Raw genomic sequence first — 15,861 nt, forward strand, 5'->3', positions numbered from 1 at the left:
CAGGTCTGATGTACGTTCAGCTGGAATGAATCTGCTGTGCTTGAAAGACACATCGATGACACTGCAATTTTGCAGACTTTTTCTCCTCATGCAAAGCTAACTGACACATAGGAAATACTCGCTGGCTGTTCTGTGCTGGTACGTAAGAGAATAGCATTTAATAATGGGCAGACCTTCAAAAGGCTCGGTTGCATTCAAACAGGCTCGAGAAATTCAGCCTCGCTCCCAAAGCTTGTGTGAGCTATCCAGACTCCTCTGCTTTGGAAATTGAACAGGACATTTTGGTAGAAAACAGCCTTGTTCCACGTGATTTCTCGTGTTCTTTAGATGTGGTGGAGAAAAGAATGAGAAGGTTATTTTTCTGTGACAAAAGTATGTCTCAGTAACAACCTTCCCTGCAGCTTGCTGTTATTTTTCCTTCAGATCCTTCATGAAACCAGATAATACGGTAGCGCCGCAGCAGACTCAGAAACACATACACCAGTGGAAAATTTCCACTCCAGACGTGTGGCTTGAGTGGGAGTGAAAGTTCAAAAACATTTTGTTCTTTTAAAAACCTGAATTGGTCTCCCTCCCGTTGGCTGCAGCGGCACCGGGCTCGGCAGCGGTTGCTCTTGCCTCTGCCCGGCATCACGGATCCCGCCGGCCCCGGTGCAATCCAGCTGGGTTGCCTCACGCCCGTGGTTCTCCCGGCTCTGTCTTGGTACTGGTGAGACGGCAACATGCTTGTTTGACAGGAGGAGATCCGTAAAGATTTCTTTTCCTCTCCTCTGAGCTTTCCCAATGTTTGGATACGCTGGGCTTTTGTCACAGAGCCCGCGGTTCCTGCACGCCCGGCCGTTCTGCCGAAAATCCGAAAGTCTGCTTGCAAACAGGAGCGAATGTGGATGCTGAGGACACTCCTGAGGATGGCCACAGAGCCGGTTCACGGAGCCGGACAGTCAGTCGCGGGTGAATCAAGCTCCCTGATCCTGCAGTCGCTTAAGAGCACTTAGAACTGGAACGTGGAGTCCTCTGCAGCACGCGCATACGAGTGTTTTGAAGACGAGGGCCCGAGTAGCTCGCTTGGTGGCAAGAGGTCTACCGCGTACGCGTAGGTTAAAGCGCAGGTAGAGGCTTTCAGGGAATAGCATTTTCTCTCCTTATCATCTGGCGTTTTTGGGGATGGGGAGCTGACTCCCGGCTGTGCTGGAGGACCGTATGTTTGGACAAGAAATTTACACAAAGAAAAGTAGTTCTCGCTGAATATACTTAGAGCTTTTCCTGTGGCCCTAAGCTGGGGGCAGCAAGCAAGTTGGGTTTGGCTCAGCTGCTCTTCCCATCGGTTTTCAGTGCTATGACCTGTTTTTGTCTGACACGTTTCTCATTAACTCTTTGTCAAATCACCAGGAAGCCTGCTTAATTGCAGGCAGAGTGCTGAATTTATGAGTTCATCTAGGCTTCATGTCTACACATTGACAGAGGTGTTTCTCTGGATGAAGTCTTTTTCTCTTCATTTTGTGGCAAGAATGGACTTTCTGTTTCAGTTACTTCTGAAAGTCATAAATTGTAGCAGTCCCTCCCTCCCCTTTATTTAAAAGAAACACAACAAAACTTCATGGCAACAGTTTATTGCTCTAAATCAGCTTGTGGGTCATTAAAGCAAAAAGGAAAAAAAAAGGAAAAAATCTCCCTCTAACTCCTGCCAAATAAAATGCGTACATCAGCCAAACTGTCAAAGGCAGATCCTGCAACTATGGGATGAGAAGGTTTATTACACTTTCGGCTTCTGGGGAGGGATGTTATAGCAACAGGACGCTGGGTCACTGATGGCAAACTCATGGTTGCTTCGTTTCTTTATGCACACTAGGAATCCATTAAGCTAACTGACGACAGATCCCTAGGCATTCCAGTCCTACAGCACACCTCTGCGGAGGCCAAATGTTGGACGCTGCCCATTAAAACGTGAAAGAAACAACCCAACAGAGAGCCCACAAATTAGAGAAGCAGGAAACCTCAAATGATGTGCAAAAAAAATTGTAAACGTTCAAGAGAATTTTTCCATAACTTTTGCTTCATAACTCAGCATTTCTGATGTTAATAAATTATGAAACAGAGCCTTTGCAAGATCAATGAGCCTTTTGGATTCCAATCCTGAACACTGTTCAGCAGACAGCAGATGAAGCTGCAAAGTGAGTCCTGGAACATGACAACAATTTCCTTTTGGCTGGGTAGAGATGAGTCTGAACCACAGCCACAGCCAGCATTCTGGGTCCGGATCCAAAATTTGTGTCTCTCCAGCGGGCCAGTTTAAACCCTGTAGTCCAAATGGACATGAAGGTGCATTTGTTTTAACCAGATAGACTGAAGAGGAGAAGGATAGGGGCTTCGGAGTGGGGAAAAGATCGCAAAGATCTCGGCAAGACAAAATCATGGCACTGTTGCTGGCAAGGAAGGGGAGCGCAGTTGAGAATACTTGGATGAACTGTTGGATTTGAAGACAAAAGTGATGGGAGGTGCCTTGGGTTAATAAATAAAAGTATATACTGAACTCACCATCTGCAGCAAAGGGAAAAAAGATGAACTTAGTTTTTTGGTATGTTCCTTGAAAAAAAAGCAATGAGGAATCCATGATTGGGTGGGTGGGATAAAACGGAAGACTGATCAGAGGGAGATGAGGCAAAGGAAGTGCTCCCACAGTAATTAACTTTATGAGAATGCCCACAGGCTGCAATCCAGATGAAAGCTTACTTTTCCAACAGATCTGCAAGCGCACATGTCTGTCCCAGGCCGCCTGTAGTTTAACTTGGCGAAAAGGTAAGGCAGAGAGACTGTGTTCTTGCACTGAACACGGCTTTGCGGGGCAGTGATCCTGTAGTTCAGATCTTAGACAGTCAAGAAGGTGAAGTGCGTTGCCCTGAAACCAACTGGAATATCAGCACGTAATGGTTTTAGACTTGCAAAAACTGTTACCAACTACTAATTACAAATTTCTTTTCCTCCCTCCCTTATCTTTCCCCCTTTCTCCCCCCTCTCCTTTTCCTCTCTATTACCTCACTGATTTCAGAGCTAGCCTGAGCGCAAAGAGCAAGCCTAAGTACAACTATTAAATTTCAACTCCACCAAGTCAGACTGCTGCTAATTACGCATGATTTTATGTTGGTTTTTTTCTTCCTGTGGCATTTTTTTTTTTTTGCTGTTGGTGCTAAATATCTGATGTCAGCCTTCACCTGTCCAGCATATCTATGGATGAATGGTCTTATGATTAAAGCTACTGATTAGGCCTTGGTAGAGATAAACTTAGTTCTGGTCTTAACTGTGAATAACCAGTTGCTTTAATAGAGCTAGATAGGACTATTTTGGTGAGTACATCCCAAATCAGGTGGCTGTGGTGAATTGAGCCTTCCAGCAGTCCGCTGCGGGATGAATCCCGCTGTGCTTCCATTTGCTGTCTTTAATTTACCCACAGATAATACTAGTTGCCTGCCTTTTCTTTCTCCATTTGGTCTTCTTCAGAGCAACAGTGATCTCTTGGTGCTGGTCACGCTTCTTCTAAAAAACATATAGAAATGAATTATTTATGTGCACTCCAAAAGCAAGCCTTGAAATAGAAAATCTTTTTTGTTACTGACAATGACTTGTAAACAGTTGGTTTGAAGAATTTCAGCAGAGGAAATTTCTGATTTCCTTCTGGTCTAAACTGGAAGAAGATGTGGTGAAAGGTTTCAGTTTGTTTTTCTGGACTTTTTTTAAGGTGGGGGGAAGAGGGTCTTAGAACATTATCCTGTGTGTGCACATTTGACAGAGGAAAAAATATATACTGCAGGTAGTAATTTGTGATTGCTACTGGATTTCTGAGTATTTTTTACATGGTGATGTAACCTTCATATAGAACATCAGAAGAGAGTGTGAGTGTGTGAACTTGATCTTTAATTAGAGGTGTCAACCACAAAGAGCTGGACTCACTCAAAAATGCCCCTACTCTGTAACTGGTCCTGCAGCACTTTGTAGGATCAGTTGATTACACATCCTGTATCTCACTGAGTCTGAGAAAAATCATCCTTTCCAGACAGTTTGATACTTTGTGAGACAAATATCAAAGCATCCTAGTAAATTAACATTTAAGGTATTTGCGAACTTTGGAGATATCACCTGTATTTTTACTTCAGCTGTAGGGGAAAGGCGTATACTATGTGTTTGCAAATACTGATAATTTTATGGAACTATTGTCATTTAAAGGCAAGATTTATAAGACTAGCCTATGTTATTGTAGATAGTATTTTGCTTTTTTTTTTTTTTGTATCTGTGATAAATTGCAAGTATCTAATGAGTACCTAAGTGCCAGGGACTAAATAACTAGTAGTTTAACCTATACTTACCTTCCTTTGCTCCTGGATTGTGGGCACACAGAAACAAATGCTATTATTAATCAGGCAGATAACGTTCCTTGAAAATTAGAAAGCTAGAGAAATCTAGAATTACAAGGGTTTACACCAAGTAAAACTGTAGACGAGCCGTTCTAAACAACTTTACTTGTAATCTGTTCCACATCATTACATCCTGTTGTGATTTGTTTTTACTGATGAATGTTTCTTGTTCGGAATTAGCCAGCGAGTGAAACTGCAGCACATGGAAGAAGTGAAAGTCAGTCAGGTCTCTCTGGTGTGCATGAAAAGGTAGCGCAGCTGAAATGTACGGGTTTGAAGGAGTTTCTGCTCCTGTATGGGCGCTACGGGTGGCAGCGGAAGGCCACCCTCTGCCCCTTGGTGGCAGGCGCAGTCTGAATGCGAAGGAAGGGACATCGTTCCAGGGAGGCACTCGCAGAGGTTGAGAACTTGATCCCGCATGCCTTGACTCCCTCTTCAGTGGCTTAATTACAGGCTCAGTATTTCCTGCCCTTACGTGCTGCTGGACAGTGATGCTTCCACGGCTGAGGGACGTGGCGACGGAGTGGTACTCCTCCTTTTCTGGTGTGTTTCAGTTGCTCGTACGTTTTGCAGTTCTTCCCAGAACTGGCGAGCTCCACGTGCAGATGCTCCACCGCACGCTGCACTGCCGCGATTACCATCTTAGGGTCAGCCCGTCTGCTCCAATGCAATTATAGTGTTTCAGCCTGAACTGTAGCCTCTCATCAGTGGGCTTGCCCACTTGCTTCTAGCCTACTGCCATTGCAAAGGAAAAACGTGTTAGCAAAAATCCTAGGAAATTCCCTAGTTAAAAATATTGCCTTTTACTAGTATATGTAATGGGAGAGGAGAACTCGCGTAATTACTTTACTGTGGTTCAGCTGGCAAGTGATAACTTCCTGCTGTTTAACAACGGTATTGCTGGTAATACTCTGTCCGCTCTCTTCTACCTCCGGAACATCTATTTTGTTTTCCAGCTCTTCCGATTTCAAAGGTTCCTTATGGATAACAACAGAAGCAAGCCATTCTATAAGGGATAGTAATATGCAAAACATCGTTCAGCGATGCTGCTGGGCCTTAGTTTGTGATACCTTGTTCTATTTATGGAGTAGAGTGAGTGTGTGTGAAAAACATGGGCTTAAGTTCTCAGGGTTTCATACAACCTCCTTTTTTCTCATTTTGATCTGTGAGATTTCACACCCCCTGTTTGGGTTTTAAAGCTCCACTCAGATAAAACCACAGAGTTTCAGGTGATTTCTAGCTAAGACAGGACCTCAGTCTGAAGCAGAGCTGTCGAGCCTTGTGCAGCGGCCCTGCAAAACAGTTGGTGAATTTGAGCTGAATTCTGGGTTTCCCGGAGCTATCTGAGTGTCTTCAACCAAACAATTCTACAATATGAGAGAGGGGTATCTGTAAGATACAGCTATGAAAAAAAATAGAGTATTTGTGTAGTTCTGGAGTTTGCCAGATTGTATTCCCAGGGTGACTTAATTTCACTGATTGCTGCTGTATAAATTAATGGTACTGGGAGGTTAGTGGGCTGCTGCTTATTCAAACCATTAAAAACTATATGCTATATACCCAGGCCGTTCAGTGGCTTCAAATCAACAGCTGAACATTGACTATTCATCTCGGGTTTGTTTTCCAAACAATTTCCGTGGGAGCCGCTATCACTTTCGGTCTAGGTGTATCTCCCCTCCTGCCCCTCCGGGTGCTGGCTTGGCTAGGCACCTTTTTTGGCTAATTTGGGGTCAGTAAGGCCAAGACAAGTGCTTTAATCTCAGCAACAGTCAAGAGCTTTAGTCAGCCTCCATGTTCCTAGAGGTTCCCTGAGATAAAACAGAAGTTATATTAGCTTGACTAAACTCAGTAGAGTTTTTCAGCCCACATGAAGAACAGGGTTTTTTGTTGTTTTTTCTTGCAGAGTCCAAACTACCTCAAATGGCTTCCTGTGACGTTACCACTGTATATCAGGCCTTTGCTATTACAAGTCAAGCTCAAGGGGAGGTAATCGAGGGCATCTAGAAAGTACCAGTTATTGAGAAAGAATCTAGTTAGGGAAGAGTAGGGGCTTTGGTGGGGTCTCCCTTCCCCTCCCAATCACTGAAGAGTAAATTCAGCACCTCCGGGTGGTTCTTTGAAAAACTTCAGGTCCCTGAATAAGTGCAACCGATTTTGAGGGGAGTATCTACAGTAAAATAGAGCAATCACACACACTCCCCAAATCCCTTTGCATGCGATAGGTCTTCGATTTGATTCATGTGGCATACATTGGTGGTTCCTGACTGGCTTTTCTCATCGTCCTTTACTTTGGCATGAGACCTAACCGTGGCGGTCCTCCTGCATTCTGGCAGATGGAGGGTTAATGGCGAGCGTACAGTTTTACACGGCCACTGTGGAAACAGTGCTTATGGCCGGACCCAGATCTGTAGGTGTTCCTCCCCGATGTAGCCCTGGCCACAGGAGTTCATGCCTTCGCAGCCCCGGGGCCAGCGTGGGGCAGGGCAGGGGAAGGGCTCCGGCGCTCGAAGGCCACCGAGAACCTGCAGCAAAGCTCAGCAGCTCGTCTTTTAAATGTGGGGAGCTGGAAACCCCGCTGGTCCGTGCTGGGAAATGGCTAGCTCGTGCTGGGGCGGGGGGGGGGGGATCAGCTCTTGGCTGCGTTCAGTAACACGTTTTAGTGATCTGAGACTCGTTTGCCCAAGGAAATTCCTCCGTTGCCTTTCTTTTTGCCCTTAGAAAAGGGAACTGTGGGAGAAGCCCTGGTTATGATAGAGAAGGCAACTGGGAGATGAAAAGCCAGGGGAGGGCTGGAGTGGAGGTGTTTAACCGGTGAGTGATGAGAAGTGATGGGATTGAGTGCGACTGGCTCGGCGGGGCCGTGGGGGCTGAAGAGTGAGTGGGGAGCGGGCCAGGGCTTTGGCAGCGAGGAGACTCGGTGCCGGCTACGGCGGAGGTGGGAAGGAGGGAGGAGAGAGACGGCGCACGAGGAGCGGGGACCGAGGCTCGTCCTGGCAAGGGGACAGGCACGGAGGACTTGAGAGGTTTGCAAGTTCGGGAATGTGTACTGGGGCAAGACAGGGAAAAGATGCTAGGGTTGATGGGCAAGGAGCCTGGGATTTGGAGAAAAAAAACGCTGAGTCCTGGAAGTTAGGGCTGCCTGGCAAAATGCTTGGGACTGGGGCTCAGAGGCAGAGCTGGATAACTGGGAATTAACTAGGTGGCATGGAGTGAAATCCATGGAAATGGGCAAAAGATTTGTGTTTACTGCCCTGCAGTTCTCCTGAGTGCCTGAATATACATCATTTACCCTCTCCTCTACCACAAAGTCTCTGGGACTCAAGAGCTGCTGAGGGGACGGGGACTTGCTGCTGCCGCTGCACTTGCAGACCTGCCGGGTTTGCTGTGGTGCATCACGAACCCTCCCGCAGTGGTGAGCCACGTGCACGACGTGTAAAAACACAAGGAGGGATTGCTGCTGTTAGAGTTTGCTTCAAAAACAAAACGAACAAGATGAAAATGAAACAAATGACTGAGAATTAGCTCACATAAACCAGAATCTGCTAACGTAATTTTAGCAAGAGCGCCAGCAGAAAATGTCTTGCGATGCAGTTTTTGACTTGTGAATTGCTTATCGGTTTGGACAGGGGAGCTCTCTTTCATTTACCAAACCTGAGTAGATAGATCTGCTCTAGAAATTAACTGGGGCAGTGTGGCAAAGGACGTTGCCTGTGCAACTCCTGCTTTATTTACTCAGGAAGCTGGAATGCGAGGCATGAACAAGGCAGGGTTTTTCTCCAAGAGGAAGGATGATGTTTTGTGGCCAAGACAGTTGAACTGAAAACTAAACTCCATCAGTGCTTCTGCTACTGTGTTCTGGGGGAGTCACTGAAGCCAAACTTGCCTGAAGTGGTCACTAATTGCATATGCCTCATTATCGTCGTCTGAATGCCCAACTCGGGACCTGGGACTCTAATCCACAGAGCTGCCGCCAGCGTCAGGTGAGGTGGGGCCCTGCTCCAGGTACTGAACGTGAGCGCTAACCTGAAAACATAGGAACGTGCAAGAATACTCCAGGTTGCAGTGTCCATCTCTTTGTCTTATTTCTTGAGCTACGAAGCCAGTTTATTAGGAACGCCTCACAAGAGTACTGCGAAACTAACGGACAATTTGGGTGCATGGTGTTGCCGTGCGTAGTATTTGTTTAAAATCCTTTTGTGCGTTATTCCAATGCAGCTCTTTGACCTTCTACGCTTTACTGTTATTAGAGACAGAGCCTATCCATTTAGCTAAATACTGAAGTCTAATTGGTAAGCAACTGCTAGAGTGTTCCCGAGCAGGGGATTAATGAAAGCGAACACAGGGAGGGTTGTTTCTCTCACCAGTTCTGTCCCAAGTGCACCCATGTTCTGGGAGAAAATGCAGTATTTCAGTAAAGCTTCAGTGCCATGTTTTGATTAGGAAGGAAGAAGCCAAATACTAATGGCATGATTTTCCCTTTGTCCATTTCAGTACACGTAGCTTGACAAAACAGGGTTAGTGCTGGAGGTGAGAGGCCAGGGTACGTCTACTGGGACCGGTGCAGAGAGGTGGGAGCTCTCTTGGTGAAGCTGCAGGCTGCCTGGCTGGGCAGCCAGCCCGGGCTGGTGCCGGAGGGTCGCAGAGCCCACGCTGGCATGTCCCGATGCTCCGCGGGTGTTCGGAGCTGGAGAGCGAGAGTCTCGGCTGACAACGTCGCTCCAAGATCTCTCAGCCCGACCTTATACTTGATTTGTTGCTGTCATTGCCGTGTTTTAATTTTTCCTTTCCTCAGTTCCTACCTTTTTCTTTTTTCTCTGTCTTGAAATAGATGGGAAAGTATTATCGTATCCCATGAGATTTTGAGAGAATTAATTGCTAGTAAAAGCATGTTAAGAGCTTTTGATGACTGAAGTAATTTGCAATGACACAGGGTCTGGTAGGGGTGGAGGGAAATCTAAGTCTAGGGAAAAAAGGAGTTTCTGTAATAAGGAGGCCCACTTATGAGCAGAGTATAGTCTTGCCATACTTAGGACTCAAAAGGCTCTTCCTCGTTTTGGTTCTGTCCTGGGTAATTTTTAAAAAGTGCTTTCCTGAGTGAGTTGCAAAATGGATCATCACAGACGTTGGTATGGAATGCTTGAGCATCTTTTCTGTTTCCGTGTCATTGAACTTCCTTGACTGTCTTAAGAAAGAAGAAGTACTAAGTCTCTTCCTGGTAAAACACTGCTTTTCCTTAGACCACAACCCTTTAATTAACTCTTTTTTTCCACACCTGGACTTTAAAGTATTTGGGGGTTTTTATTTGGAAGCATTCCTCTTTTGCACACTAGCCAAATTTTATTTCACCTTCAACCACACGGATCCTCTAGTGTCAGTGAATTTCTAGTGTTGTAGTTATATAAATGAAAGCATCATTTGTTACAGCATTTTTAAAAATATAACTTCACAGCACTGTGGAAAGTGAACTGCTTTGAAAGTTTACTAAAAAAGGAATGCAATTTTTTACTTATAATAAAAAATGATCCTGCGTGAAAGGATAAAATAGATAATGTGAAGATGGAGCCTTGTCATTAAAATCGGCATAGATTGGAGAAGTTATCTGCTTTGATTAATTAAGCTGGTGTGGCTACTAGAACTGCGTGTTTGTCTCCATAACAGTTGCAATTCTGAGCCTGTTACTCATGGACAACTCTGATGCATGCACTTGGAGGTTCTGCTCACCAGGAACTTCAGATTGTGACTAAGAGTGGATTTTAGTCTTGTCATAGGTCTCTATTAATTATATATACCATCCAGCTTTCTCATTTCTATTTCTTGTTTGGAATCCTGCATTGCAAATAATTCTCTTTTCTTTCTTTCTTCCTTCTGTAGCTATCATTTAATATCAGATGACCCATGTATTTCTTCTTCTCCTGTTCTACAGATTGCCGATGACCTGGGAAATGAGAAATTCTGTATTGATGCTAGCCAGAGTGGAGCTGGGAACTGGCTGAAGTACATCCGCGTGGCCTGTTCCTGTGATGAACAGAATCTAGCCGTGTGTCACGTTAATGACCAGGTAATGACTTTGGCAATTACTAGGCTGCTGTGCTCACCTCACCACTTCAACAGATGCTGGGGTGGGTTGGCCAGAGGATGGTGTATAGTGGCAGCACCGAATGGAAGCGACTGGGGGATTCGTCTGTTCAGCAGCACTGCTGCGGCGTCCCTGAAATGATCTAAAAACCCTGGACTCGTGTGATCTTCCAGTCCCTGACTCCTTTTGTGGTGGGGAAGATTGTGTGAAACGTTAACGCCTGGTGTGAAACATAGGTTACGTTAACAGAACACAACGAGACAAATGGAAACCAGTGGTGGGTATTTCGTTCCCATCAAAACTATAGAAAGTTCATGGTACCAGTTTGACAGTGCTGAGTAGGGAGCGCGTTTCCAAGCTGTAAACTCAGTTGTTGTCTGTATTTAAGAGGGGAGTGAGAATGGGAGATGGTTTGGGAGTCTGCTGAGGAGGAGGAGGAGGAGAGAAAGTAAAAACCTAATAGGCATATTACAGAAGTGCTGGTGGAGCGGTCTCTAGGTGGAGGGGTGGGGCGAGGGATGTTACATGGAATTAATAGGATTTTGATAATGTTAGCTAATGTTTGTAAAGTTCTTTGAAGCTTAAACCCCAAAGGATTCAAGATGAGCAATCCAAGTTGGGAGTTTTACAACCTCAAATTGAGTACAATTCAAATATAAGTTACTGTTTCAGACCTAACTTAAATGAGAACTGCAGTCTTAATGTTACTACCAGTTAGCAAACAGGAGGCGTATTTGGATGCAGACAAAAAATGAGCTGAGGATGGAAAACTACACTTCTAATAAAAACATTTAAAAATCTGTAGCTGACAGGGAAGCTAGAATGAATCTGAAGCAAGCTGGCTCATGTAAAACGAGAATAGCTCGGGGTGCGCCAAAATGTGAGCCCACTTTGTGAACTTAGTTCCTGTTTTAAAGTGCTTTAAATAACTTAACTTTGGATGCAGAAAAAAACCCGACCCAAAAATATCACAAATGGTCATGATTTAAGCGGTCTAGAAGAGATAGAGGCACAAAGCTCTAAATTTCAGCCTGCTTAGTTAAATGAGCTGCTGATTGCTTCAGTGCCCACTCGCCACTACTCACAAGTGCTCTTACAACAAGGAGTATTCTAACCAAGAGCCAACATTTATCATCAACTCCTTGTCTTACACCGTGAGCTGCTGGGTGCTTTCTGTGACACACACAAGGCTGCTCCTGTGTCTCAGCTTCACAGAATGACAGGATAAATATCTTGGGGGCCATTACATTTTCCCTCACCTGTTACGGAGGTCTTTCACCGTCCTTCATTCTGCACAGAAAATACTGGTTTGCAGGAGTCTGTGCCTGACCCGGCTTCCCTTCGGTGCATCCTACAGCTTGTCTGAGCACACACTATTAGGCTAAGGGATCTAGGACTAAAGGCTAGTCCTTTTTGGACTCGCGGAAGATTGAACAGGACCAACGCAGCTGCATATGCTAATACTTTCCAGCACTTTGCACCTAACTATATCTTTAGCCAGCTAGGTATGTTCGCTACTTAATGGTACAGTTTTGCTCAGCGGTCTACGTAGGTGACTCTTGCCTAACATTCATCCTTGCAAAAGGGTAGCGAAGCTCGTACCGCAAATTTTTACCAGCAGCAGTGGAAAAACACAAAAATATTAAAGGAATAGAAAAACCAAATATTTTGAATTCGTGTTTCTTAAAAAAAAAGTCTTAGACTGGGGAAAGAAACTGAGTTCATACAGGGGGGTTTTTTACATGAATGCCCATTTCTTCTTTTTAAGATGTTAACTTGTACACTGCTGGCTTTCCCCAGGTTCTTAGAAATGCTTAGATTAAGGACTACATACATATACAAAATTGGTCAGAAACCTGAAGGCTGTATCACATTTTATTCTAAGCCCAGTCCACTGCATGCCCTTCTGTCCTTGTCCCTCATCTGGAGATTTTTGGTTGTGCATATTTTTAGTGCATGCAGCAATCTGATTGGAAAGAACAGCTGTTTATCATACACACTCATCTTTTCTTTATTTTTTTCTCTGTAATGACCACTCTTTTACAACTTCTTAATAAATAAATTTACTAAAAGTCACATAAAAGGGAGTGGGTAGCAAGCAAATGCTTCTGCAGGAGGAAGAAAATAAAAAGGTGCAGAATATAGCAAAACAGTAGCAAAGCAAAATGTTTTCTCCCCCTCAGCCGCCTTTCCCGAAAGATTGAAGAGTCTTAGGTCAGGCCAGCTGGTGGGAATGAAAAAATCCAGTGTAAAAAGCAGCAGATGATGGTGATTGATAACTAGAGGCACTGGATGCTTTGGGGGGAGGAGTAAAGTCAGAGTAAGGATATACTATTTCCTAAGCTATTGATTATGACAGCCTATGGACTCATTTGAACGGCGGCAGTATTTACAGCAATCAGTGGCACGTTAAAATCTTTGTGGAGTCTTGTATTATTATTTATACAGGAGACAATTTAACCATGTTTGTTCTGGAATTTCCTGTTCGTTCCAAGTTTTCTCTCACATCACTGCTACACAAAACCAAGTCTCACTGCTTTCTCTCCTGGAAAGATTCTGGCGTTAGTTGGTGGTTACTTCTTTTATTGAAACTGATAACAATTCTTTTGGATTGTGAAGATTCAAAGGATAAAGCTGGCTGTGAGTGTATTTGGTGGTCACGAAAACTAAGAGAGTAACATGCAAATATAAATAGAAGAGAAAAATGTCAAACAGTCCGTAAGCATGTATGTCTGTGAGCTGATCCCTGTTTTCATCAAACTCAGCAAATTCATAATTCAGAACTAGCCAAGGGGCCTTTTGGATACAACCCCCCTGTATTGGAACTCTTAGGCACTCAAAATAAAATTACTAGATTGCAAAATCAAGTCCTTCATCCTGGTCCTAAGAAACACCGGACTGCTAAATACCAAAGCAAAAGTGGCATACATTTTCAAAGATACCGTAGTTAGACCTAGTTGGAGGGTACAAAATGTTTTTACACTTCATTACTTTTTATTTAGCTGATGTCAGTGCGAGTTTCATGCTAATAAAAAGCAGGGGGGTGTGCTACAGATCGTCTTCCTGCAGATACCGCTGAGAGTGAGCAGTTTTGTTCATGTGATTGCTTCACTGAAGTCAAGGGGATTGAGCTGGATTCCTCGCAGAAGTGTATGTTTGTGGCCAGGGCCATTGTATGCTTTAAAAATGAATCCCCTCATTTTCCCTGTGGGATATATTTAGAAAACTAAAATCGCGTCGACTTCAAACTTCCCTTCTTGTGCACGAAGCCCCACGCGCGGTTCGTTCGAGGGGAGATTCTGCTGGGTGCCGGCGCTCTGAGCATCCTGCGTGAGAGAAAGGAGAGGGCTCGGAAAGCGGAGAGAGATCTCAGGCCTTACGAGAGTGACTCCTAAAGCCGGAAACATGTTATAAATTTTCAGAATGACTAAGCATTGCTGATTTCTACCTAGTCCTATCTCCTAACGCTGCTGGGTTTAACTTTATTTAATTTCATGTTGCTAGCAGGGTACTTTTTTTTTTTTCCATAACAGGGACTCAAAAAAGAGGGAGAAAGGCTTTATCATTCCCCTTCAGTAGGCATGCAAAGATTTGGGGTTTGTTTGTAAGTACGTAAAGAAAAGCAAAGCTTATGCATTAAAAGTTTACCCACAAAATAACTAAGCAGCATTGTGTTGATAAGAGCCAGGACAAGCTTTTAATCAAAACCATTTGCTTTTCAGGAAAAAAATAAACATGTTTACATGGGGAGATGGTGCTTTGTCCTGTCCCCCCCATTCTGTTCTTCTTTACAGTCCTGTAACTTGGGAAGATTCCCAGGAATGTACAGAGAATTTTCCTGGATTTTTAGTGAAGTACTTGACAGCAGAATCTGGACCTCTGAAAGATTCCCCCCCCCAATTTACAGATTAAAATGCTGCTATTTAGAGAGCGATTAGTTGAGACATTTCATTAACTATTTTTCAATTGTGAAACCAATTTCCAAATGTAAAATAACATTAGCCAGTTTTCTTTATATTTGTTCTTGATAGGTATTTGAAAAGAATAGAAGATCCTTGATTGACTAAGATAATTGTGTTTCTAAAGGAGGACTGGAAAAGAATGGTAGAAAAATGATACGATTTGCTAAATGCCTCTGGAAAATGATACATGACTTCTGCTTGATTTTTTCATGTTGCTACTGCTGCCTTCATGGGTCAAATACTTCAGCAGTTTAGCTGTTCTTATTCAGGAGACTGTAATATTAAACAGAGTATATGTAATAAATGTAATAGCCATGAGCTTGCTCTCAGGATAGCTGCCACTTTTGTTTGTGTTACATATATTGGAAAAAAGAAGGACTAACAGGAGCTACAGTGATGGAAAAAATCAGGCCTCTGTTTAAGAAGCCAGTCTTACACGTGTGTGTATAATAGAGATTTTTGTATGTATTTTGCCATACATATTCAGTGACTCTGGTCAGGATTCCTAGGTATGTAATACAATGCCTTAAAAAGAAATAAAAAGCAATGTGGCTCAGTTGAAACAAAGGGAAGGCGATTCCAAAGGAGGAAAACATCTGAACAAAAGCAAAACGTGCAGCCCCATTCTGGCCAGAAATGCACGAGGCCAAACTTTTACGTGTTCGCTCCTCCTTGAGCCAGCCAGACACATATGTAGGTCTCATAGTTGTCTTAGACGAACAGTAGGGAGAAATATTTGCCTCCTTATTTCATTGGATTGCTCGTGTAGTTAACTATTTGCAAGACAAGAACGGAAAGCAACTGCTTTTTAGCTCATTTCAAATTGTCTTTGTCCGTCACTTCTGCTGCACGCTGATGTAATTAGCGGGTGTGTTTTTTGATCTTTAGGTAAACACTGCAGCTGTTTTCTCGGTTCTCTAATGCTCTTTTTTTCCCCAAAGTACAAACGCGTTGCAGCAATGAAGCGAAGATAAATAGTAGACATAACTCATCCAGCAGGTAAACAGTGCTGTTTCTTATGAAAGATCCCTAAATAATGAGGTAATACTCGGACGTACTTTTCTCACTTGACGTGTTTCATCTCCACCTATTGCCTTGATATTGGAAACGGTTAAACAATTACCGCATTGTTTCTGAGCCGTGTCTGTCTCAAGAACACTTTTTTCTGGGAGAAAAGATGTACAGCTTTGATTACTTTGTGCTCCGCTCTGAGTGAGATCAGCCCCAGAATGTGATTGCGTGTTGCGGTTCTGCATTATCGATACTTTCAGTAATTGTACCAAATTGCTTGGTTCTATGCTGCAAAATGTTATAGCCGGAGCCAGCTTTCTATTACACCGAGTTTACATCCACAGAAGCAGTTACAGAGCAGATCTGTATATCAAGCCCAGACGGGAAAAGGATTCCTCTGGGGTTT

The 15,861-nt window shown here is 43.9% G+C and overlaps 1 protein-coding gene across 3 annotated transcripts in view; it reads left to right on the plus strand.

The window, feature by feature from the left end:
- Nucleotides 1–15,861, plus strand: part of PRDM16 (PR/SET domain 16) — a 345,850-nt gene that overhangs the window by 281,973 nt on the left and 48,016 nt on the right. For all 3 annotated transcript variants that reach the window (XM_069782815.1, XM_069782813.1, XM_069782814.1), the window contains exon 4: nt 10,330–10,464. In XM_069782815.1, the coding sequence (XP_069638916.1) occupies nt 10,330–10,464 (135 nt within the window). The remainder of the gene's footprint in view (nt 1–10,329; nt 10,465–15,861) is intronic.

Source organism: Haliaeetus albicilla, chromosome 4 (genome assembly GCF_947461875.1).
Source record: "Haliaeetus albicilla chromosome 4, bHalAlb1.1, whole genome shotgun sequence".
Taxonomy (NCBI): Eukaryota; Metazoa; Chordata; class Aves; order Accipitriformes; family Accipitridae; genus Haliaeetus; species Haliaeetus albicilla.